General features: G+C 39.3%; 1 protein-coding gene across 2 annotated transcripts; it reads left to right on the plus strand.

Annotated features, from left to right (window-relative positions):
- Window positions 1-1,292: 1,292 nt before the first annotated feature.
- On the plus strand, window positions 1,293-24,718 carry LOC127645170 (nucleoporin NDC1-like). Of its 2 annotated transcripts, XM_052128683.1 has the most exons (18): window positions 1,293-1,434; window positions 1,743-1,863; window positions 5,043-5,144; window positions 5,812-5,983; window positions 8,014-8,143; window positions 8,310-8,418; window positions 8,507-8,558; window positions 8,674-8,806; window positions 8,923-9,015; window positions 13,809-13,890; window positions 14,004-14,168; window positions 14,272-14,529; window positions 18,854-18,966; window positions 19,217-19,267; window positions 22,366-22,429; window positions 22,518-22,618; window positions 22,739-22,899; window positions 23,076-24,717. In XM_052128683.1, exons 1-18 carry the CDS (start codon window positions 1,396-1,398, stop codon window positions 23,137-23,139), a joined length of 2,010 nt encoding a protein of 669 aa, XP_051984643.1. In that variant the 5' UTR covers window positions 1,293-1,395; the 3' UTR covers window positions 23,140-24,717. The 2 variants fall into 2 exon arrangements, with proteins under 2 accessions (XP_051984643.1, XP_051984644.1); XM_052128684.1 differs by lacking the exon at window positions 19,217-19,267 and having other exon boundaries at window positions 23,076-24,718.
- Window positions 24,719-25,033: the final 315 nt, after the last annotated feature.

Below are 25,033 nucleotides of genomic sequence, written 5' to 3' on the forward strand. Positions count from 1 at the left end.
GGGATTGTCCCTGTAATAAAGGCTCTGTAAGTCGCTTTGGATAAAAGCGTCTGCCATGCATAAATGTAATTGCTGAGATGGGCCACTTCTATTATAATGAATGGTAGAAATTAGAATGCTCAACCAAGGAGCTCTAGCGTCCAACGGTCAACGGATGTAGAAAGGAAGTCCCGCCTTACAGTTGAAAGAGCCAATCATCTTTTAGATACAGATATCACCTGTCAATCAACTCTAGAACGTGCATGCACTAGCCAGGAAAATCGCGTTTTTAGCATAATATGAGGTTAAGAATCACAATTTATGAGTCCAATATTGTCAGATTTTATTGTTGATTGTAATCTTGACCAATCATTTCAGAGATTTTGGTCTTTCTCCATTCAAGTAGATAGGAGCTGACTAGAAATAGCTTCCCGAGAGCGTTCCAAAGATGGCAGCAGAAAGACTTTGGTAGGACTTTCTTCACCAGAACACATTTGAAGAGTAAATAAAACATTTCTTAGCTTAGTAGGTCCTTAAAATGCAAGTGAATGGCGATTTCTCTTTTGAAGCCAAAACTCACAGACAGTTATAATAAACGTCAACGATACAACTCCAGCTGTTAAACTGATGTCTTCTAAAGCAGTACGATTGCTTTCGTTGCGAAAGAAAAACTTTTTAACGATAATCCAACGCTTCAGGAGAGGGTGGAGTCCAAGCGGTCTCTCTTGCGATGTATTCACGTTGCCATGGATACAAAGGTAATATCACACTCGGTAGAGACATCCAGGATAAGCACATAAACACAACATTGTGAGTAAAGAAACAGATAAAAACAGATCTAAACTAAAATCAAACATTGCTGCTCTTCAATGTGTGCTCCACGTGCGTCAGTACTTATGTGCCTCAAATGCCAATGCGATTACGTCACATGCGTAGATGCTGCCGATTGGAAGCAAGAGTTTTAAAAGGACTTAAATTTTTTTATCTTTTTCACACTAAAGTCGATCGTATCGCTTTATACGACATTTATTTAACAGCTGGTGTCATATGGATGAAGTGTATGCTGACTGTCTGTGATTTTAGGACCTTCAAAAGAGAAATCTCCATTCACTTGCACCTTAAGGACCTACTGAGCTAAAAAAATAAATAAATAATAATTCTTCAAATATGTTCTAAGGAACAAACAAATACATACACACCTGGGATATCATGAGGGTGAGTAAATAATGAGACAATTTTCATTTTTGAGTGAACTATTCCGTTAAGCTCAATGTTATTTTACTCTGGCGATAAGTTAGACACTCGCAGTGGTCCTTACGAGGTCCTTCGAATTTGTAGCGCGGGTATTGCTCTCACTTTTGCCATGTTTATATGGATTTTACACGAGTGCTTTGGGACTGACACAAGCGTGACAAAATGTTTTCCCTCAAACACAATTGTTGGTTCATAAGAAAGGTAAAGACTGGTCAAATATGTAATGGTTTCGAGAACTCGACTGAAAACAACTAGGTAGTGGTTAGTCATCAGAGTGTAATACAATACATGTTCTGCACCTTTTCGGTGTGATGGTGGGTTGTTCTGCACTGAATAATGCTTTAGTGACATGTTTGTGTGTACTCTTGCTTGTTTGTACATAATAATAATACAAAGTTTAGAGTAGAATGGTAGAATGATGTGTTTTTTTCAGGCTAAAAAGCAAAGTTGTGTGTGGAGTGTATAATGTATATATACTGAGTCTAAATTCGCTTAATATTTATTTACAGGTTGTGATATGGAGGGCGGTGGCGAGTATTGCATGGTCAGTGATTCTCCTACCTGTGACAACTGCGCTCTTTGTGTTCTTCAGTAGATTTAGCCTTTTTCACCCTATCCAGTGGATTTCAGGTGAGGAAAATGGGCAAGAGTGTCTCCTAAGTACATGCTTAATTACAATAGCCTAGTTTCCATCCAAATGCGTAAAGGTTTTATGCGAAATATGCCCTCTAATTTCTGTTTCCATTCAAATGAGCTTTTATCGTTAAAATTAAGATACGTGATGACGTCATGCCTAAAAAAAAACACCGTCGCATAAGTTTTGGTTTATCGCAACAGAAATCTGCCCGTAAGCTGTTTTCATACATAAATGTGTGTTTATCGCTAATTCGCCTAATTTTTTTTACCTCTGAAGTTTTGGTAAAATGGGGAGAGTATTGAGACGTTCATTAAAATTAGCCAGCTTACTATCATTTTAATTTCACAAATAAATGCAATCAGAAGACGAGGAATTGCATTCAAAGGGAGCAGTTGCCCTTCAGATAGGACTGTAATATTGGTCCCGATGTTGCACCTATCGCAGGTTGCGAACAGTTCTGACCTGAAAGTGCATTGTCATGGCCCTGTTCAAGCTTGCAACCTGCACCAAGTATTGGGGGAACTTCAGTCATCCTATAAGGACCATCCATCCATGTGTATATGCTGTGTGCACAGCTATTAAAGAAAGATTGATGCGGTGTAATATCAGGGTTTACATATGATACATTACTGATATATAATAGGCTATTTTGAGCAATCATCTAATCTAAAGCATCGCCATCACAACTGCATTATGTCCCACATATTTGTCCCGCAACTTTTAGCAACCAAATTAACTTTTAAATTTTAGTGTCATTAGAGGGATAGATTTAAAATATTTAAATGTTTAAAAATTTTCAAAAGCTTGTTTTCTGAAAATGAACTCCGCATTGGACAAATAGATCTGATAGTTATTGTCTTGAAAAAAGTCTAGAATATTCTGAGACTGTCATTCAGCCGATGTTTTAATCTACAGAATGGGGTAAAGCTCATTTAAGTTTGTGTAAAAAAAAGGCATGTATAGGTATTTATTTAATTTAATACAGGGAATTTTGCTGGCATTTTTTCAAAAGTAAACTAAACAATCATTTAATAGAATTGGGATGTAAGTGTTCCAAAAAAAATAAATAGCACACTGAAGCTTTTCACCTAGTATTGTGTATTTACATTGAATGATGTGGAAAAGCAACTTTAATATATAAACGGATGTCTACTGAGATTAAATTAATCACAAACAGTGGCTATTCATTTGTTCTCCGTGCACTTGTTAGTGTGCATGATACAAAATATTTGTGTTGGCAGTCCTGGAAATGTCATGTTTGCGGTATGGGATCTATGCCGTTAAGATCAATCCATAATCACGTACAATAAATTGGCTTTCAAGAATGTATAACTTGTCACTGCAATTTTGCGTTAATGCCAATATTCTTGACAAAAAGTGTTTCCAAACCAGTTTTCGTGACATTTGATGTATCGACATAGAGTTTATACACTAGAGTTAAATGGAAAAAATGTTTTAGCGCACCAAAATAAAGCTGATGGAAACGTAAATTATCGCTAAAATATCACAAGTGTCGACATAATATTTTCAGTTTAACTCTAGTCGATACTTCAAATGTCGCAAAAAACTTCTTTTGAAACACTTTATGTCAAGAAAATTGGCATTAACGCAAAAATGTATTGTCACATGACAGAGTTTACCCCAATAGCCTGTTAATCATGATGACGGTATACATCCTTGAAAGCCAATTTATTGTACGTGATTATGGATTGATTTTAACGGCATAACTGCAAAACCTGACACTTCCAGGACTGCCAACAGAATTGTATCATGGACATCGACAAGTGGACTGAGAACAAATTAATGGCCACTGTTTGTGATTAATTTAATTGCAGTAGCCATCCTTTTATTTTATAAAGTTTCTTTTCCACACCATTCAAAATAATAGACTGCAGTCATGCAATTAGCCCACATAAAATATAACAAACAAACATCATTTATGTGCACAAAGATGTTTTAAATTAAAAATAAATACACAATACTTGGAGAAAAGCTTCAGTTTGCTGTTTTGGAGCACTAACGTTTGAAAAAAATTATTAAATTAAATAAATTAGCCTACCAAGTGAATAAAGCATTAAATCAAAAAATGAATTGCCAAATAATATTTTTAGACCTATATTTATATATGTGCTTTTTCTTTACACAAACTTAAATTAGCTTTACCCAGTTCTGTAGATGAAAAAAGTCTACTGAATGACATTCTGGGAATGTTCTAGACTTTTTCAAGACTATAAGCAGAACTATTTGTCCAATGCTAATTTCAATTAAAAAAAAACGAGCTTTTGAACATTTGAAAACTTTTAAATATTTTAAATCTATCCCTCTTTACCTCGGATAGCATTTCCTGAGCTTCATCAGAAAAATGTAAATTGCATTATGACACTAAAATTAGTTTTAGATGACAATCAAGTTAATTTGGTCATTCAAAGTTGCGGGACATAATGCAGTTGTGATAGCAATGTTTTAGATGATTGTTCAAAATAGCCTATTGAATATCAGTAATGTATCATATGTAAACCCTGATATTACACAGCATATTTTTTTCTTCAATAGCACACAGCATAAACACATGGATGGATGGTCCTTATACGAAGACGAAAAATTCCCCCAATACTTGGTGTAGGTTGCCAGCTTGAAAAGGGCCACGATGATTCACTTTCTGGTCGGAACCTTTGGCAACCTGCAAAAGGCGCAACATCAGGACCAATATTACAGTCCTATCAGAAGGGCAACTGCTCCCTTTGAATGCAATTCCTCGTCTTCTGTTTGCATTTATTTGTGAAATTAAAATGACAGTAAGCTGGCTAATTTCAATGAATGTCTCAATACTCTCCCCATTTTACCAAAACTTCAAAGGAAAAAACATTGGAAACGGCTTAAGGGCAGATTTCTTTTGCGATAAACCAAAACTTATGTGACAAGGTGTTTTTAGGCATGACGTCATCACGCACCCCAATTTTATCAATAAAAGCCCATTTGAATGGAAACAGGCAGAAGATGGCATAAATATTTTGCCCTTTGCTGTTTTTTGTTTTTTGTTTGTTTCACTTTAACAAAACAGCGTGAGAAGAGGATGGAAACTAGGCTAATGTTAGTCTGTCTGAACTGTCCAATATACATAATGTAAATATTTGAATTCCACTTTGGTGATCAACACAAACCTTGCTTTCAGAATGCACAAGCCTTCTTACTGCCTCAAGCACCATCTTTTCTCTTGTCGTGCTGTGTGGAGTGGTTCTGATGACTGGCATTTTCAACATGGAGTTCTACACATGTGCGTAAACCGGAGAAGAACCTGGCTAGATTTGTTATTTTTGGATGGACAAATTAATACTTTCTCTAAAGAAAACTACTGTTCTGTTTAGGATCATGACATGAGTTATTTTGAGTGGTATGGTAATGTTTTCTTTCGTTGTATTTATAGACCTCAGTCAAGGTAGATTTATATTTAATTTAACCTGAATGAACTGGAGGCTGTGAGGATTTGATGTACTGTTTGCTCCACTGTTGTATTATTGTGTACTTTGTTGTAGGGCTGTACGATTATGACAAAAATTGTAATTGCTGTGACTTGTCTGTGATTAGCTACAATCCTCAACCACAGCAAAAACACAGGTTAAATAGAAGATTAAATAGAAAAGTTTGATGCAACATGACCTACATGTACTGCTAAAATTGACACTTTTTACAATTAGTAAATTGTATTTGCTGTAATTGTAATTTCCATTATAAATTTGATTAATTGTGCAGCCCCTACTTTGTTGTTAATCATTCAGAAAATGAAACATTAAAAAAATTCCAGGAACTGAAAAAACTCAGGAACGGACTGTATGGATATCCCTCACAGCCTTCAATTTTGTGTAAATTAAATATGATGTCTGCCCTGATTAAGGTCCATTGAGTGCTGATTAATTATTTCTATCTATTTGTACATCTTTTAGTGGTTCCTTCCATTCCGTGTTCACGTGTGGCACTCATGTGGACGGTGCTTCACCCACGACAGTGTGTCCACTCTTTGGTGTACTGTACCATGGGCATGCTGGTGATGTGGTGTGCCTCTGTAATAATTGGCGGACGTTATAGCACTCTAGGAACTCCCTGCAGGAGTGAGAGGTGGGTTATGTGCATTGATCTATGACAGTGGATCCTTAAACTACAACACCCCTTTATAGTGTTTTTTTGCCCACGGCACCCAAACCACTGAAAAATAAATAAACAAATATGCTATTGAAAAAATGTACAAATTACATTAAAATAATGTAGCCTTTAAGTGTTTCTTAGTAAACATTGCTTTTAGCTTTTTAAAGATGTTATTCAAGAGCCAATAATAAAATAGAGAACAATGTAAATAGTGTTTTAGGCTTTTCAGGAACAGCACCAATTAAATATTTAAAAACTAATGTAATATTAAAACATTAAAAACGTTATCTAATGCTAAATAAATCTACTTTATACCTGTGAGATATAGATATATATATATATTTATATTGATTCAATGCAATCAGAACTAGTCTGAAAGAGACGTGTCATTGAAATCTATTGAGCTTAAAGCTACTAAAGTTGTCCAGCCAAGGACAGTGAGTACTTTTCTCTTTTTGATGTCTGTATCTAAAAGGCAATTGGCTCATTTACCTGTAAGGCAGGACTTTCTACATCCGCTGGGAGTTTCAGTTTCTCCCATTAATTTTAATAGAAGTGAAATGTCTCTGCTAAATTGTCTATGTTTATAATCAATGAAGCCGTTTCTGTGTTAATCAATTAAGCTTTCTGTGTCACCGTGAACAAGGATAGGATTTATTTTTTAATGATTAAAATGCTTTTGTCTCTTTCTTCTGGATAAAAGAATCTGCTTATAGACTAAATGTATAAGTAAATGACTTTCAGAGCTTAGTAATCGTGTTGAAGTCACTATGAATGGTGCGTTCTATTCAGAAGTAATCATCCCTATGCACTTCAAAGACTTTACCATCCTCTGCGAGAGCTTTGAAAGGCTCAAAAATAAGGGTAATTTGGAACTCCCTTTTAAAATATTTTTTATTGGAAATTCTGTTTGAAGCGATCTTGCAGCCTGACTATCATGATTGTTCTCCCTTCAAAGTGCCCTTCGGAGGGTGATAAATCCCATGAACATGGTCACCATTGTGTTGTGCTGAAGAAAAAAAAAGAAAACAAAACTGACCCTCATGACTAAAGTGTTCTTCTCAGGCAGAACTTTGGGCAGACACTGCTCTGCATCCTCAGTAAATATAGATTGTACTGGAAAACTGTAGGCCTGATGATGCACAAACAGTAATCAGAGATGATTGCATAACAGGTTATTTAGTAATGCCATTTTTATTTATTTTTTTAGATATCCAAGAAATATAACTTTATATTTATATACCTCTGTGACATAGATCCTTAAGAGAAGCACTGTCATATACCAGGTTAGGTACAGGAAGGTGACAGATCAACAGGTAGTAGAAGTCTAAAAGTCCAGTCAGTGAATCCAGTGGTTGAAGAGAACTATAAGGTTGTAAGGAAAATTCATATATGGATTAATGAAAAGCTGCACAACTAGCAGGAAATGTTAAACGAACAAAAAAAAAAAGTCTCTTCTTTAAACCATCTTGAAATGGTCTATAGAGCACGAGCAGACATATGAGTGTTTGAAAGCAGCCGTCTATAGTCAAACAGCCTGGGAATTCAGTCAGTATCCGATACTACCAGTACTTTTAACATCAGTGAACTGAGCAGAGATTCTGTGGCACCCCTAACCATCATCCGCTTTTGGAACCACGGGTCTATGACATGACCTGATTCTGTTTGTCCATCAAAGAACAACCTCACTGAATCTTGTTTCTTTAATTGCATTCTAGGTATTCCTGTCATTCCACACAGGCAAGGCGAATGACACATATGCAGTTTTGGGGATAAGATTACTGACAGCGTTAATTGAAAGAACTAAGTTCTTTCAATTAACGCTGTCAGTAATCTTATCCCCACAATTACCAGGAGGTCAGTCTTGCCCGAATGTAGGACAAGTGCACCTCTAAAATGCATAAGATGACTTTAAATATTCCTGAGCAGTTTCTGCCGGCATTTGGTATTTAACATTACATGAATAATAATAACTGTCCCTTATGTTATGTTGCCTACTTTAGTGGTGAACTAGTGACCTGTCTGAATGAGTATCATCTGTTCCTACTCCTGACTGGAGCCTTCATGGGATACAGTCACAGTTTTCTGGGAGTGGTTCAGAATATTTACTATGTGTCCTTTCAACCCATACAAGTAAGTACTTGGCTATTCACCACAGTTGCTAAATATCATATTGTCAAGTATCAATTAAGGATTTGGCTGTGCTGATAATTGCAAAGTCTCCTATTACATTAGATAGAGAATTAACTGAATCATTAATGTGAAATCAACTGTTGTCTTTGTCACATTGGCTTTGAAGCAACATAAGTACCTCCGCTTCAAGGGCTCCCTACCCATGGTGGTGAAGTGCAGTGTTATTCAGTCCTTGTATTCAGCCAGGAATTTCGCCGTCCTCTATTACTTTTTCGGTAAGTTATACTGAAGATCAAATATACATCCTCTTGAAGAGAATCTAATGGGAGAAGTTGATTATTTGAATGTTGTCTTTGTTTTTAGGGTATGTTCCCAAGGCATGGATCTCCAGCACACTTAATCTACATACAGACAGGTCAGATTTGAAGATTAAGACTGCCTGAAATAACTAATATATTTACCATTTTAACTAAACAAGTAGCAACAACTTTTCATGCATACATACATTCATTTTCCTTACAACCTTATAGTTCTCTTCAACCATTGGATTCATTGACTGGACTTTTAGACTTCTCCTTCTTCTACTACCTGTTGATCTGTGGCACCTTCCTGTACCTAACCTGGTATATGACAGTGCTTCTCTTCAGGATCTATGTCACAGAGGTATATAAATATAAAGTTATATTTCTTGGATATCTAAAAAAAAAAAAAAAAAAAAAAGGCATTTCTCAAGAACCTGATTTTGCAATAATCTCTGATTAATGTTTGTGCACCATCAGGCCTACAGTTTTCCAGTACAATCTATATTTACTGAGGATGCAGAGCAGTGTCTGCCCAAAGTTCTGTCTGAGAAGAACACTTTAGTCATGAGGGTCAGTTTTGTTTTTACTTTTTTTTTTTTCTTCTGCACAACACAATGGTGATCAAGTATCAGAGAATTTTAAAATATGACTTGACATTTCCATAGTATGTATACATTTTTCTAGCAATGTTCAACTGTTGGATAGAAATGGCTCTGTGTTAGTACACCCTCTATGAAAGGATTTCTTTTTTTAAATCCTGTTAATACGAACAATGGAAATATTTATGCAAATGCATTGGTTAAAACATGTGGGAACCCTGAAAAGAGATCTTAAAATTTCATTGATGGGCTTTTTTTGCAGATGTTGTAGCTTTTTTTCTTCTTCTTGAAGAAAGAGTTCACCCAAAAAAGTAATTTATCTAATCTTTTACTCACCCTCATGCCATCCTAGACGTGAATGACTTTTTAGAAAAATATCTCTGCTCTGTACGTACATACATTGCAAGAAAATGGTGAGCAAAATTTTGAAATGACAAAAAGCACATAAATGCATCATAAAAGTATTGCATATGACTCCAGTGGTTTAATCCATGTCTTTTAAAGCAAACTAATACATTTTTGGTGAGAACAGACCAAAATATTACTCCTTATTCACCTCTGCCGTCTCCTATGCGATCATGAATTCAAACTCTATTACACATTGCGCCATCTAGTAATTTATACGACTCCAGTGGCTTAATCCATGTCTTTTGATGCGATCTAATCAGTTTTGGGTTAGAATACACCATCTTGCCTTACAGTGAAAAAGGAGTAATATTTTGGTCTATTCTCACCCAAAATCGATTAGATTGCTTGATTAAGACACTGGAGTCGTATAAATTACTTTTATGCTATATAATTGAGATATATATATACTGTATATATTTACACTGAATATCGGTTATATATATCAGTTTTACTCATTTTATATCATTTTACTCTTTAATAAACAGTACTTAAGTTTTACATGTAATGGAAAGGAACTGTTTTGCATATCAATCAATCAAAGCTTTATTAAGGACACACATGGTCCAAAACACAAACAATAAAACAAACAAATAAAAGAGGAAAAAAAACAGACATAGTCCACAATATCACCCATTTACATATAAGCTAAAATGCCAATGTTTCAACATACTGGAGAAGAACCTTACTGAACTTAGTGCTGGGTTCGTCATTGTTGAAAATATACTGTTTGCAGAGTCTGATAACCTACACAGACATATGTACATGACATTGCACAGCAGGTGAGCATGCCTACACTGACAAACATTTGGCTTGCACTGCTCCATCGTGGCACTTTAAGCAGCAACCTCATTCCATCATTATACGCTACATTGAGTTTCTGCTGCTCTTTCTGTAGTGCCCCCACAAATGGGCAGTACACATAAAGGTACATTATGCTCTAAAAAGTGTAGTCTTCACAGATCCTGAGCACATACTAAATTTGAAAATCAACATATTAGCTTGTGCATACATCATACGACACTGTCTGTAAATGTCCCTATCAGACAGGTCATCTGTTATATAATGTCGTAAGTATTTAGCCTTGTCACATGCTATATACACATTAAAAAGAAAGTGAGACAAAATGCTTGATTAACAAAATACCAGAGGCATTTTATTGTTCAAACAGAATCCCCAAAATAAGAAAAACTGATTATTTGGTGCATAACATGGGACTTTTAAAAATATACAAGCCCAAAACACACCAGGGACTAATATTTTGAAATTAAGAAATGGTAAAAAAAAAAAAAACACTATCGTAACTATCGCCATAGATTTTTGATGACAAAAAGAGTAAAATGATATGTCACGTGACGTTATGCGAGGAGCAGACTTGTGAACGTTTGCAGTTTGCTAGTTTTATTACTATTTGTGTCATAAACTGGTGAGATTCGATACACCCTGATTCTTAAATGTTCAAGGAAGACAATATGTCCAAAAAATTCAATTGATGAATGTGTTGGCAATGCTGACGAAGGTTGTTGCAGACTTGGAGGATCTGGCGGTAATGTGTCGATCGATCACTTCCATAGAGAGGAAATTCTCTGAATTGGTTTCAAGATTGTTAGAGGTCGATTATCTGGAGTCATTAGAGAGGGTATTATCTGCTAATCCGCCAGTGACCAAGATAGATTTGGAATGTGTTCGTAATTGACGAAACAGCGTCTGAATTGTTGGAATTCCTGAGTAGGATGAAGGCAGAGATATGGTGCAATTCCCGAGTCTGCTCGACATAACAGGCCATAAGCTGGAAATCAAGCGAGGTCACAGAGTTCTTGCTCGCAGATCCACTGAGGGAGACAGGCCCTGATAAATTCTGGCCAAATTTCTGAGATCATCCGATAAAGAGCGAGGAGTAAAGGAAAGCTTTCTTGGAAGAACCACATTATTTTCTCTTACATTAACGGAAGATCACTTTTGCTCTGATGTTTCCGACCAAACTGAGAATAGATGCTAAGGATGGCCATAGAGAATTTACATGGCTATTGCAAGCTGTTATGTATACCCTGTCTTGTTCCACTGTTGCCCTTTTCTTTACCATTTTTGTCACTTTTGTACTCCTTAGTTTTCACTTTTGTCCCTTTTGTAGCTCCACAGTCTTGTTTTCCCTCGTGTTCACTGTTCATTGTTTTCACCTGCCCTTGTTAATTTGCCTTTGGTTTCTGTTAATCTCCTTGTTATCTTGTTTGAGTCCTGTTTGTTCATTGGCCCCTTTGTCCCACATTTATGTATTTAAACCCTGTCTGTTTGTTCAGTCTCTGTCAGTCGTTGTTTGTTAATGGAGGTATGTTGTTAGCCTGGTATGTGTTCCCTGCCTGAGTTCTCTGTTTGTGTTCATCGTGTTTAGTTTTCAGTTTTATGTTTTATTTCCCCATTGAGGGTTGTTCCTTTGTGTTTACTTATTTGTTTATTTAATAAATTCTTAACTGCATTTGGATCCGCATCTCCTCGTCTGCCTCCCTGCTCAAGTGTTACACAAGCATTATCCTACATAAAGACATTGGAGTTAGTAAGCATTTGCTGACTTTCATGTTGCCGCCTAGTGGACCTGTCTCACTGAACATAGACTTGACTCTCCGAGGAAACTGGGCACCTTTTTTAATTTATTTTTGTGCTGGTTCCGTTTAGCGACTGGAGTTTTTGTGTAATATTATTTTTTCAGGACAGCTTGTGGATTAATCTGCTCGTTTTGGGTAATTATGCCTCCTGTTGGCTGGAGTTGGTTTTGTTGAATATTTCGTGTGGGATATTGGAATGACTTTGACTGCCAGAAGAACTGAATGGCCTGTTTTTTGTACTGGTTTTGCTATCGGCTGGAGCTTGTTTGGTGGGGGAACACACCTTGGACAGTTAAGTGGACTGTTTGAGTTTAGAGAGATGAATGCTGTTGGCGGTGTCATATGCAGGGTTACTGTGCATGTTTTTCTTTTTTCTGTTTGTTTTGTTCTGGGGAAAGTTCGTGGTTGATTGTTGCACTAATGTGAAATGTGGTCTTTATAATTGTATTTTTGACACTATAAATTTTTTCTCACATGTCAAAATGTCAGATGTTAATATGAGTGGAGTATCTCTCTCTACTTGGAATGCGAATGGGTTGGGACACCCCATAAAAAGAAGGAATGTTATTTCTTTTCTTAAGCGAAATAAATTTGGTATAGTGTTTCTCCAAGAAACGCATCTTTCCCCGCAGGAAGCTGAAAAATTTGGGAAGAAATGGTATGGTCATGCTTTCTTTAGTGCTGGTTCAAGTAAGAGCAGGGGAGTCATTACATTGATAAGTAAACATCTACAATTCAAATGTCTCAAACAGATTAAAGATATATTAAAGATATATTAGGAAGAGACATTTTTTACTTTGGCAAAATTAGATTTTGGCTAATATTTGTGCACCTAACTGTGATGATCAGGGCTTTTTTTATAGATCTTGCAGGGATGTTGCAAGCCTCTGGCACCCCTCATGATATAATATTAGTTATATCTAATCTATTGATGGACTCAGTCCTTTATCATAGTGAAGCAAAAGTTTCATCAGTCCATAAGATGTATTCTAGAATAGATTTTTTTATATATATCGAAGTCCCACATTTCATCTTCATGGTACTTTTAAAATAGCTAATTCTCATGTCAAATTCAAATGTGTTGCATGCACAACAAAATCGATGGAAGCCTGAATTAATCGTGCATGTGAGCCGCTCTGCGTTTGTCATGAGAGCTCGGATTTTAAGGAGCGCCCAGTTGACGTGCTCGCACGGATCCGCATGGATAGCAGAGCACAATTTGTCTTCAAAGATCCTGCGCATATCCGTGTCCCACATGAAAAGCGTATTTAGCGCTCCTAATGTTAAATTAATGTAATAAGGTTATGGATGTGACTGACATCTTAAAAAAAATGTCTATATCGATATTTATGTGTTGAATCGATATCAACGATGCAGATCGCTGATTTGTTAACACCCCTACTTTTCACTGGGTTGTAAAGTGACATCACAGGTAGAGCTTCTCCGTGCTGGCTGCATATATCCAACTAATCAATAATGAAATTCGTTGTCAATGATATAATTTTTTTATGATTTTATCGATTGGATGTTGCAACCCTTAAAAGTGCCATAGAATCTGGCATGGCGTTAAGCCACAAACAAACAACAAAGTTTTGATAACCATTCACTTGCATTGAATGGACCTACAGAGCTGAGATATTCTTCTAAAAATCATAATTTGTGTTCTGCACAAGAAAAAAAGTAAATTATGAGAGAATTAAAATTTTCAGGTGAACCATTCTTTTAACTGGTTATGACCCAAAAACTGTTTTTTTTGCAGTTTTTGGCTCTGCAGGACCTGGCTCTGTTATCCCAACATTCTCCCCCACGTAGATTGGAAGTCTTCAGTCTGAGCCAGCCAGGTACAAACTATATAATTTCTGTGTAACATTTAAAATCGTATTCCTCCATACCAGCTACCAATGAATTCTAAAAACATTCCTTCCTTTTCATCACTGGTAACATCTGTATGTAGGTGGTCACCCTCATAACTGGAATGCGATCAGTAAGGAATGTCTGTCTCTGCTGAGTGAGCTGACACACAGACTGGTGGCTCATCAGGATGCAGTTGCCTCTAACGGCAGAGTCAAGTCTCATTCTGCCAGCAGTGTCACCAAATCCAGCTCTACAGCCAGCTCAGGTAAGACTGCTTGAATAATATTCAACAATATGATCCTAAACATAAGATTAGCACTGACCATGGTAACATACCAGAGAAATCAAACTGCCCTTTTTTTCTGCAGTGATATCAGGTAAAGAGAATCTACCTGAGACACCGCGACCAAATATGCCACTCAGGACTCCTGGATCAGTCTTCCTTAAGTCATCGATGGGGCACAGTGTGCTGACTCCTCCTTTCACCCCAGATCTGGACAGCCCTTTCTCCTCCCCTGCTCTTCGCCACCTGTCTGGCAAACAGGAACCCCAGTCTCCCTGGTTTGGCACTGTGCAGAGCCCCCAGATCGTGAGGAGAGGCCCCAAACTATGGAGTGCCTCCACAGGTGAGGCACACAGCCTAACATACACCAATCAGCCTCAACATTAAAGCCACCTGCCTAATATTGTGTCCTAGAAACACCTATCTTTCTTATTGAGGTCTCCCTCATGCTGCCAAAACAGCTCCAACCCGCTTCTTTGAATAGCATTCTGAGATGCTATTCTTCTCAACACAATTGTACGGCACGGTTATTGGAGTTGCCATAGACTTTGTCAGTTCAAACCAGTTTGGCCATTCTCTGTTGACCTCTCTTACCAACAAGGCATTTCCATCCACAGAACTGCCGCTCTCTGGATCTTTTTTGTTTTTGGCACCATTCAGAGTAAATTCTAGAGACTGTTGTGCATGAAAATCCCAGAAGATCAGCAGTTACAGAAATACTCAAACCTGCCCATCTGTTACCAACAAGTATGACAGAACAAATTTCCAGTGGCAAGACATTTGTCTGTCCATATTCTTTGGTGACACAATCACAGCCTATACCGCAGAAATTTGAACCAAGTGATTGATGGAATGTCCTACCGCAGCACACTTGTTGTGGTCTTGGCTGGTTTTTACAAAAACTCAGATATACTTGGAATAGAGAGCTTTTATTGCTTGTCCTTTATTAAATTTTTTCTGATCGGGACACATTTAGTCTTTTAGCAGATGTTTTATCCAAAGAACTACAAGTAACACTTTCACAATGGACATCAAATTATTCAAACAAAGCCGAATATTGGGAAGCACTTGGAAGATTTCATTTGGATGGAGTTTTTAATTATTTACTTAAATTACATTCTGTTGAATTGCAACGTTTTTAAGATTTATTCCATCCATCCATCTTCAACCGCTTATCCGAAGTCGGGTCGCGGGGGCAGCTGCTCCAGCAGGGGGCCCCAAACTTCCCTATCCCGAGCCACATTAACCAGCTCTGACTGGGCGACCCGAGGCGTTCCCAGGCCAGTGTGGAGATGTAATCTCTCCACCTAGTCCTGGGTCTTCCCGAGGCCTCCTCCCAGCTGGGCGTGCCTGAAACACCTCCCTAGGGAGGCTGGCCAGGGGCATCCTTACCAGATGCCCAAACCACCTCAACTGACTCCTTTCAGCGCAAAGGAGCAGCGGCTCTACTCCGAGCTCCTCACGGATGACTGAGCTCCTCACCCTATCTCTAAGGGAGAAGCCCGCCACCCTTCTGAGGAAGCCCATTTAGGCCGCTTGTACTCGCTGACCTAGTTCTTTCGGTCATGACCCAACCTTCATGACCATAGGTGAGGGTAGGAACGAAAATTGACCGGTAGATCGAGAGCTTTGCCTTTCGGCTCAGCTCTCTTTTACGTGACAACGGTCGCGATAGAGCGAGTGCAATACCGCCCCTGCTGCCCGATTCTCCGGCCAACCTCCGCTCCATTGTCCCTCACTTTCGTGAACAAGACCCGAGGTACTTGAACTCCTTCACTTGGGGCAAAACCTCATTCCCTACCTGAGTACGCACTCCATCGGTTTCCTGCTGAGAACCATGGCCTCAGATTTAGAGGTGCTAATCCTCATCCCAGCTGCTTCACACTTTCGACTGCCAAGCGATCCAGTGAGAGCTGAAGGTCACTGGACCGATGATGACATGAAGACAACATCATCTGCAAAAAGCAGCGATGAGATCCCCAGCCCACCGAACCGCACACCTTCCCCACCCGACTACGCCTCGATATCCTGTCCATGAATATCACAAACAGGATTGGTGACAAAGCGCAGCCTTGGCGGAGACCAACCCCACATGGAATGAACTTCGACTTTGTGCGAGGACCGGACACAGCCCTCGCTTTGGGCGTACAGGGATTGGATCAGCCCTAAGAAGGACCCCCCACCCCGTACTCCGCAGCACCTCCCACAGTCTCTCCGGGGGACCGGTCATACGCCTTCTCCAGATCCACAAAACACATGTAGGCCGGATGGGCATACTCCCAGGCCCCCTCCAGGATCCTTGCGAGTAAAGATCTGGTCCGTCGTTCCACGACCAGGGCCGAAAACCGCATTGTTCCTCTTCAATCTGAGGTTCGACAATCGGCCGAACCCTCCTCTCCAGCACCTTGGAGTAAACTTTACCAGGGAGGCTGAGAAGTGTGATACCCCTGTAGTTGGCACACACTCTCTGATCCCCCTTTTTGAAGAGGGAACCACCACCCGTTCTGCCACTCCTTAGGTACTGTCCCAGATTTCCACGCCAATGTTGAAGAGCGTGTCATCCATGACACCCCTCCACATCCAGAGCTTTCAGCATTTCTGGTGGGATCTCATCAATTCCGGGGCTTTGCCACTGCGGAGTTGTTTGACTACCTCAGTGACCTCCCCAGGGAAATAGAATCTGATCCCCCATCATCCTCCGGCTCTGCCTCTACCATAGAGGCGTGTTGGGATTTAGGAGTTCTTCAAAGTGTTCCTTCCACGCCCAATAACCTCCTCGGTTGAGGTCAACAGCGTCCCATCTTTGCTGTATACAGCTTGAATGGTTCCCGTTTCCCCCTCCTAAGGTGGCGGACGGTTTTCCAGAAGCACTTTGGTGCGGACCGAAAGTCCTTCTCCATGGCTTCTCGAACTTTTCCCACACCCACTGCTTTGCCTCCCTCACGGCCGAGGCGCAGCACTTCGGGCCCTGCCGGTACCTTGCAACTGCCTCCGGAGACCTCCGGGACAACAAATCCGGAAGGCCTCTTTCTTCAGTCGGACGGCTTCCCTGACCACCAGTGTCCACCACGGTGTTCGAGGGTTACCACCCCTTGCGGCACCTAAAACCTTGAGGCGCAGCTCTCCACTGCGGCCGGCAATGGAAGCTTTGAACATTGCCCACTCGGTTCAATGTCCCCAACCTCCGCGGGGATGCCTGAAAAGCTCCGCCCGGAGGTGTGAGTTGAAGATCTCACGGACAGGGACCTCCTCCAAGCGTTCCCAGTTCACCCGCACTACTGGCTTGGGCTTCCCAGGTCTGTCCAGAGTCTTTCCCCACCCCTGACCCAACTCACCACCAGATGGTGATCGGTTGACAGCTCTGCCCCTCTCTTTACCCGAGTGTCCAAAACATATGGCCTCAGATCCGGCGACACGATTACAAAATCGATCATCGACCTTCGGCCTAGGGTGCTCTGGTACCACGTACACTTATGAGCATCCTTATGTTCGAACATGGTGTTTGTTATAGATAATCCATGACTAGCACAGAAATCTAATAACAAACATCCACTTGAGTTCAGATCAGGGAGGCCGTTCCTCCCAATCACGCCTTTCCAGGTGTCCCTGTCATTTCCCGTGTGCGTTGAAGTCACCCAGCATCACTATGGAGTCCCCTACTGGGGCCCTATTCAGGACTCCATTCAGGGTCTCCAAGAAGGCCGAATACTCTGAACTGCTGTTAGGTGCATATGCACAGACAACAGTCAGAGTTTTCCCCACAACCCGTGAGGCGTAGGGAGGCGACCCTCTCATCCACGGGGTAAACTCCAGCGTAGTGGCGCTCAGCCGGGGACTCGTGAGTATCCCCACACCCGCCCGTCGCCTCACACCCTGGGAAACTCCAGAGAAGAATAGAGTCCATCCCTATCCAGGAGTACGGATCCAGAGCCAAAACTGTGCGTCGATGTAAGCCCCACCAGATCCAACTGGTAGCGCTCCACCTCCCTCACTAGTTCGGCTCCTTCCCCCAGTGAGGTGACATTCCACGTCCCCAGAGCAAGCCTTTGCTGCCCGGGTCTGGTCCGTCGAGGCCCACGGCCTTCACTGCCGCCCATATGGCAGCGCACCCGACTCCTGCGGTTCCTCCAATGGGTGGTGGGCCCAAGGGATGTAGAGGGGGTTCCACGTTGCTTCTTCGGGCTGTGCCCGGCCGGACTCCGTGACAAACCCGGCCACCAGGCTCGCCGGCGAGCCCTCCATCTGGGCCTGGCTCCAGACAGGGGCCCGGGCTTCCTCGGGCAGGGTAACTCCTCCTCTTGCCGTTTTTTCCATGAGTCATTTTTGAACCATTCTTAGTCTGGCCCCTCACCTGAGACCACTTTGCCTTGGGAGACCCTACCAGGAGCACATGGCTCCAGACAACACAACCCTCAGGATCATAAGGGCACACAAACCTCTCCACCACGATAAGGTGCTGGTTCCCGGAGAGGGATTTATTATTTTATTATATTCTTTTTTTTTTTTTTTTGTGGTACTTATTTTATTTGATTTAATGTAGTTCTGTGTGATTCTAATGACCTCTGTTCCTTCATAAATCTTTGTGAGAAGCTGAAGACAAATGTCTAAAATGGTAAACAATACAGTATTATCTAATCTAGCTCATTTGGATTTTACTTACTGGACAGTGTCACAGGCCAATGGAAGTCCTTCTGCCTCCCCTGCCACCGTTCCTAGTCCTCCTCCAGCCAAACAGAAACCCAGCTTTTTGGCCCAGTGGCTGCAGAACAGGAGAGAGCAGGTACTACATTACTTTCTTCTACCTGAACAGTAAATTAATTCTTTATTATTTCTTGGGACTTACTTGGTTTCCAAGCATGTATCCATAGAAACCAAAACTGACCAGCTTTTGCGTGTCCAGTTCGGTTGCTGTGGCAAAGGCCAGTTAACGTTTCAGTGTGATACAATTACATGGCCTAGAGATACAATTACATGGCCTAGAGACACATGTTAACTCATGTTCCTGTCATACTCTCAATTGTTCTGCTCAGGTTAAAAGCTTTTTGGCAAAGCGGGCGCTGATAGTGTATTTATTTAACAAGGTAAGGTTAAGCATACATTACTTGAATGGATGATCTGTCTCAAGCTGCATGTTGCATGCTTTCACAATAGATTATTAGTCATGGGAATCATAAATGCATGTGTCTAGTTTCTGCCCTTGTTTAAATTAGCACAGACACCATTAGTCTTCTCTTTCCATGTGTCTCTGTCTCTCTGTGTGTGGAAGGTTGTGTGTTTAGTTTGTAGGTGTTAGTAGAGCCCGGCCGATATGGGATTTTTGAGACTGATTTTAGACGGGGGAAATTCACAGATTACCGATTTGGTGGCCGATATAGCTAGAATGAAAACAGACCTTTTCTATGTGGATTGTGCACTGATTTTGCACTGATATGACTATGCAAATGTACTCGGCAGACTGCTTTCTTAAACAAATATTTTTATCAAAGAATATTTGAGATTATTATTAGACATTGTCAACAAATTCTAGAAATGAACACTGAGAAAATAAATAAATACCAATAAAATAAATAGCTAAATACTGCCGGTCAATTAGGGGCAGGTTGTAAAACAAGACGCATTTACACCTGCCGAGACAAGAGAAAAACAGCAGTGTTACACTATATTCTGCTATACATGTTCAGGGATAACTTTCAATGGTGGAAAACCAAACTTCTAAATATTACGTTTTATAAATGCAATGACTGGAATTGTTTGGTTGAAGGGTGTACAAAACTGAATACTGAACAAAACAGATTGGTGAATACATTTTTACACATTAGCTTCCATTCAGCTGACAAGGGATGAAAATAGCTACGTGGTTAGCTAGTTAGCTATAAGCTAGTTGTCATGGAAATTAAAGATGGATGTTGTTTATTTACTTTCCAGCATTGCATCTCTAAATAGGTAACATAGTGTGAAATCAACACTCAACAGAGACAATCCACCACCGCACTGTTGTCTGCTGAGCTGCAAAAAGATGCTCTGACGCATTTAAATCTGCTATGTTACTGACTGCACTGACAAACTATAGCTGGCTAACATAGCAAACAGATGTGATAAACATGAGTGACGTGCTTGTCAGGGACAAGGTTAATGTTATATTAGTTATATTGAAAAGGGAAAATGATGGGGTCATTGTTTATTAACTTTCCAGTATGTATTTCACAAACTAGTTAGCAACTTACCATGATGACACTACTTAACTCCGTTAAGTGGTGTCACAGTCTGCAGAATCACTGTAAACTCATATCTGTAAACGATGGAGTCGGAGCGCACTCTCCTGGACAAACTACATAATGACACCAATTCAAAATCACCCCAAGCATTGTTTTCCGCATTATATGTTCTGAAAAAAGTTGTAATATCTGCGCATATTGGAAAACATATACGCCGATACCAATATATCCATGAAAGGCTAATATCAGCCAACCGATAAATCGGTCGGGCACTAGTTGTTAGATTCATTTTTGTGTCCTATTTTACCCAGTTTAAATGAAAAAATTAATAAAATAAAAATAATGCAATTTTACAAATCATCATGCATTTTTTTGCTTTGTATTACAAAGTTTTAATCTTTGTCAACTCATGTTACAATATATTTCTACTAATACTATTACGATATACCTCAAAATCAATATCTATTTTCTTAACCAACTGAGACACCTATGTGACTGCTGTGTGCATTTTTCATTTCCCTTTTTGATTTGTAACTGGTAGCACCTAAGCAATTTTACTAAAAATATATGTCCACATATGTGGACAGCAGGACTAAGGTGTGAAATTGTAAGGAATAACAAGCTATATGAAGTCTTTTAGCTATAGAAAGTTTTTTTCAGCAAATTGTTAATTATGTGTCCAGGAGTGTTAATTATTAATGTATTTGAGACGTTATAGTCATTACAGCTGATTTTCTATAAAGCTTAATAAATAATTCTGATTAAAAAATAATGGTCAGCATCATCAAATCACTGCCTACCATGTTAAATTAAAATGTATCTTTATAAAATTCAGAATCTCTGTACTGATTATCATTGTAGCACCATGTCTGCCAAACATGTTGAGTGGTCAAAACATCATCTGCAGCCTGAAACTGAACTTTTGGTCGGATTTTTGGAGTGAATGCACTTCACTGCATAGAAAGCTATAGAATGCTCCCTATTTACTGAATGACTTAACCTCCAGTGTGCTGTCTGTCTACACTGGTCTCAGAACAGTTCAAAATATAAAGCCTCTGAAAGCAAATATTTTCCGCTTTTGCATGAATACATTTATTCCCAATGTGAAAATGCATTGTAAATATATAGGAATGCATTTACTAATGTTATAGTGGACCTATTATGCAAAATTCACTTTTACATGGCGTTTGTACATAAATGTGAGTTTGCAGTGTGTTTACACAACCACCCTACAATGTTAAAAGTCCACCCACTCCTCTTTCTTATATTTCTATTAATCAAAAGCAGTGTGTCAAAATGAATGGTTTTCATTTCTGCTCTAAAGTGACGGAGCAGATACAGTGAGAAGAATAATGTCTCAGCTTCATAAGCATCATAAGTGTTCTGTTGTTGGCTGTAAAAGTGAACAAAAGAGTCTTCATGTACTCCCGGCATCAGAGCCACTGAAGATGCAGTGGACAAGCTGGTTCGGTAATCTGGCATACCGGGCATTTTCCTAGTGGGCCAATGCACTTTGGGGCCGATCAGGGGCAGACTGGCCATCGGGAGAACCGAGCGGGCCGGTGGGTCAGCCACGAAACGGGCCTAGTGGGCTGTGATAAGCTAAAATTAGCCACCTCGTTATGCAGAATGGACCACAAAACGGTGCTGAGATATGCAGAAAAAGACAGCAAAGTTTCTTACCAGAGGCTTTTGTTGTGCTGCACCCATAGAAACCGTTCACTGAAATTGCTGTGCGTCAGAAGTTTACCCCTTAAATTAAATGTCCTGAACAGTATGCAATGGGCTTAAATTCATTTAAATGATGCATTGCGCATAACGAATCAAAAATAGCGAGTCCTCGCATGAGACCGCGGTGTCACACAAAGTTAATTTAATTCAATGCTCCGACCTAATATCTAATCCTGAAAGTATTTTAACATGTATTTTCTGTATATTAAAAAAAAGTTTTTTCTATTGAAAAGCTTCCAGAAGCCTCCAGCCAAGCTCTGTTTGCTGATAGCCAAGCTCATATCTGGGCTCTCGAAGGTCAGAAAATAGTTTTCCTTTTTAAGAAATGCCATCTAATATGAATATGTGAATATTTACATTTATCTCTTGCGATATCTGTTTTTAGGACTGTCTCATCTGGTGGTGGCCTCTTTCTCTGAGGACCAGTTTGGAGTGGTGCAGACTACATTACCAAACATTCTTAGCAGCTTGGTATTCTTGCTTGAGGTAAAGCAACATAGCTTTTGTAGGTGTTAATGGACTGATTAGATCAAGATTCAGATAGGTTGGTTTTAGAGACTGTCTAATTATTATTATCATTTGGTTTATTAATTTGATTTATTTCAGGCTGTTGACAGACAGTTTAAACTCCCCCATGCCTCCAGCAAACCTGTGAGGACTACCTGCAGTATGGGTGACTCCACCTACAAAACTCAAAGATTTGCACTGCGGGCTGCACTAAAGACATCTATATACAGGATAACTACCACTTTTGGAGAGCACTTAAAGTAAGTCCAATCATTTTTAGCACTGTGCCTCAGTGTTCTGGGAATGATTAAGATGTCGAATTTGTTGCCATGTAACTATTAAAATATTCATGTCTCTGAACTTTGCCAGGCATATACTGTACACAGTGCATTGCTGGATGCTTATGCTCAATCATGTTGATTTTCTTTGTTTTCAGCGCTGTGAATATATCAACAGAACATCGAAAAAGGCTTCAGCAGTTCTTGGAATTCAAAGAATAGTGCACCTTGCCACTCAGATTTAAATGTGTGTGCCTATCAGGAGAAGAAAGAAGGACATCACTTCACAGGACAATTATGCGTCTTAAAAAGATCTGATATATGGAGGATTAGCACTGTACTTTACCCAAGGTCTTATAAAGTATATTGTTATTTATTCTGGTTCTGCACCTTGAAATCCTAGTAACATTCAAAAAATCTTTCATGCACAATATAATTCTATAATGTGGAATATTATTGTGTAATAATGGACACATAACTGTAATTACTATTACGGTTATGTGCCCATGTGCAAGGATGTGATGAGGATTTTCAAAACCATTCTGGGGTGATAAGGAAATGGTGTAAGACTTTACACTCCATCAGAGTAAACTGAACTGTTGTGCCCTCTTAAAGGGATAGTTCACACCAAAATGTAAATGTTCTCATAATTTACTCATCCTCATACCATCCTGATTTGTGTATGACCTTTTTTCTTCTGCAGAACACAAATTAAGATTTTTAGAAGCATTGTATGGACCTACAGAGCTGAAATATTCAAGTGAATGATGGCCAGAACTTTGAAGGTTCAAAAAGCACACAAAGGCAGATTAAAAGTAATCTATATTACTCCAGTGGTTAAATCAATGTCTTCAGAAGTGATTTGATAGGTGTGGGTGAAAGAAAGAAAGATAATTAATGAAGTCCTTTTGCTCTGTAAATCTACGCTTTCACATTCTTTTGTGTTTGGCAGTTCGCATTCTTTGTGCACATTTTCACCTACTGGGCAAGGAGGAGAATTTATAGTTAAAAAAGGACTTAAATATTGATCTGTTTCTCACCCACACCTATCTTCTAAAGAAATTGATTAAACCATTGGAGTCTAATGTTTACTTTTATGCTGCCTTTTATGTGCTTTTTGGACCAACAGAGCTGAGATATTTTTCTAAAAATCTTTGTGTGCAATCAGAAGAAATTCTTTCACAGCTGGGAAGGCATGAAGTTGAGTAAATGATGAGAGAATAAAAATGTTAGTTGAAATAACCCTTAGTGGGCCTAAACACTTACCTTGTTTTTTTTCTACTTTTGCATCTTGCTTTAATTGTTTCCAGATTGTTCTGTTTTTGTGTGTGTTTTAATAGCACAGTAATTGGATGCAAATTTTCATTGGCCTCTCTAGGTGTGTTACATTGATCTTTGGTTCAACGATCTTCCATTTATGAATCTGTTTGCCACATTAATATCTCTGTGTTATTTACCATAATAGCATATTTTTGGATATCTTGTTTGAAGTATTAGAAGGTTAAAGCCTTCATGAAAATAAAGTTTTCTAAAATGTTGTACTGTAAATGGCTGGAGTCACGTTTTGCTTCACTGTGAAGTGTCATGTTCAGTGCCTCCGGTTTACGGTAGGGGGCGCTGTTTGTGTTCTGCCGGATGTAGCGTACATGCTACACGTATTTGTCTAAATATTGCATAGAACTTAAATCCAATTAAATATAACTGGTTTAATGACTGAATATTTTGTTTTGACCGCTCTCCTTTGCAGGGAGTATCTGCATAATGTTAGTACTAAATAATAACATTTTCCGTGGTGATGTTTTGTAGAAAGGTTTAATGACTTGGTAGTTTCGTAATTCCCTTGGAGTTTTGTTTGTAAATTAAAGTTTGCAGCAGTCTACAGTCCATTAAAACTTTATGGACCACGACGCCTTATAACGACTTGTCTCTACTATTATTGTTATTTTATCATGTTTATCCATTCGATTACCGGTTTACGTAGTTTTTAAAGTTGAGAGAATATATATATATATATAAATATAAATATAGATTTTATATATAGATATATTTTATTTTATTTTTTTTTTTTTTTTTCTATCGTTTTTTTAATGAGAGCATGAGATGGCGTAGTTGCTGT

Source organism: Xyrauchen texanus, chromosome 6 (genome assembly GCF_025860055.1).
Source record: "Xyrauchen texanus isolate HMW12.3.18 chromosome 6, RBS_HiC_50CHRs, whole genome shotgun sequence".
Classification (NCBI taxonomy): domain Eukaryota; kingdom Metazoa; phylum Chordata; class Actinopteri; order Cypriniformes; family Catostomidae; genus Xyrauchen; species Xyrauchen texanus.

What these genes read in the sequence shown, in the direction of transcription:
- LOC127645170 (XM_052128683.1), top strand. Translation starts at nt 1,396, where the DNA reads ATGTTTTCCCTCAAACACAATTGTTGGTTCATAAGAAAG. An exon ending in TCAGGATCTATGTCACAGAG is followed by an intron (nt 8,807 to 8,922) that starts GTATATAAATAT and finishes GTGCACCATCAG; the next exon opens with GCCTACAGTTTTCCAGTACA. An exon ending in TAGTGTATTTATTTAACAAG is followed by an intron (nt 19,268 to 22,365) that starts GTAAGGTTAAGC and finishes TCTATTGAAAAG; the next exon opens with CTTCCAGAAGCCTCCAGCCA.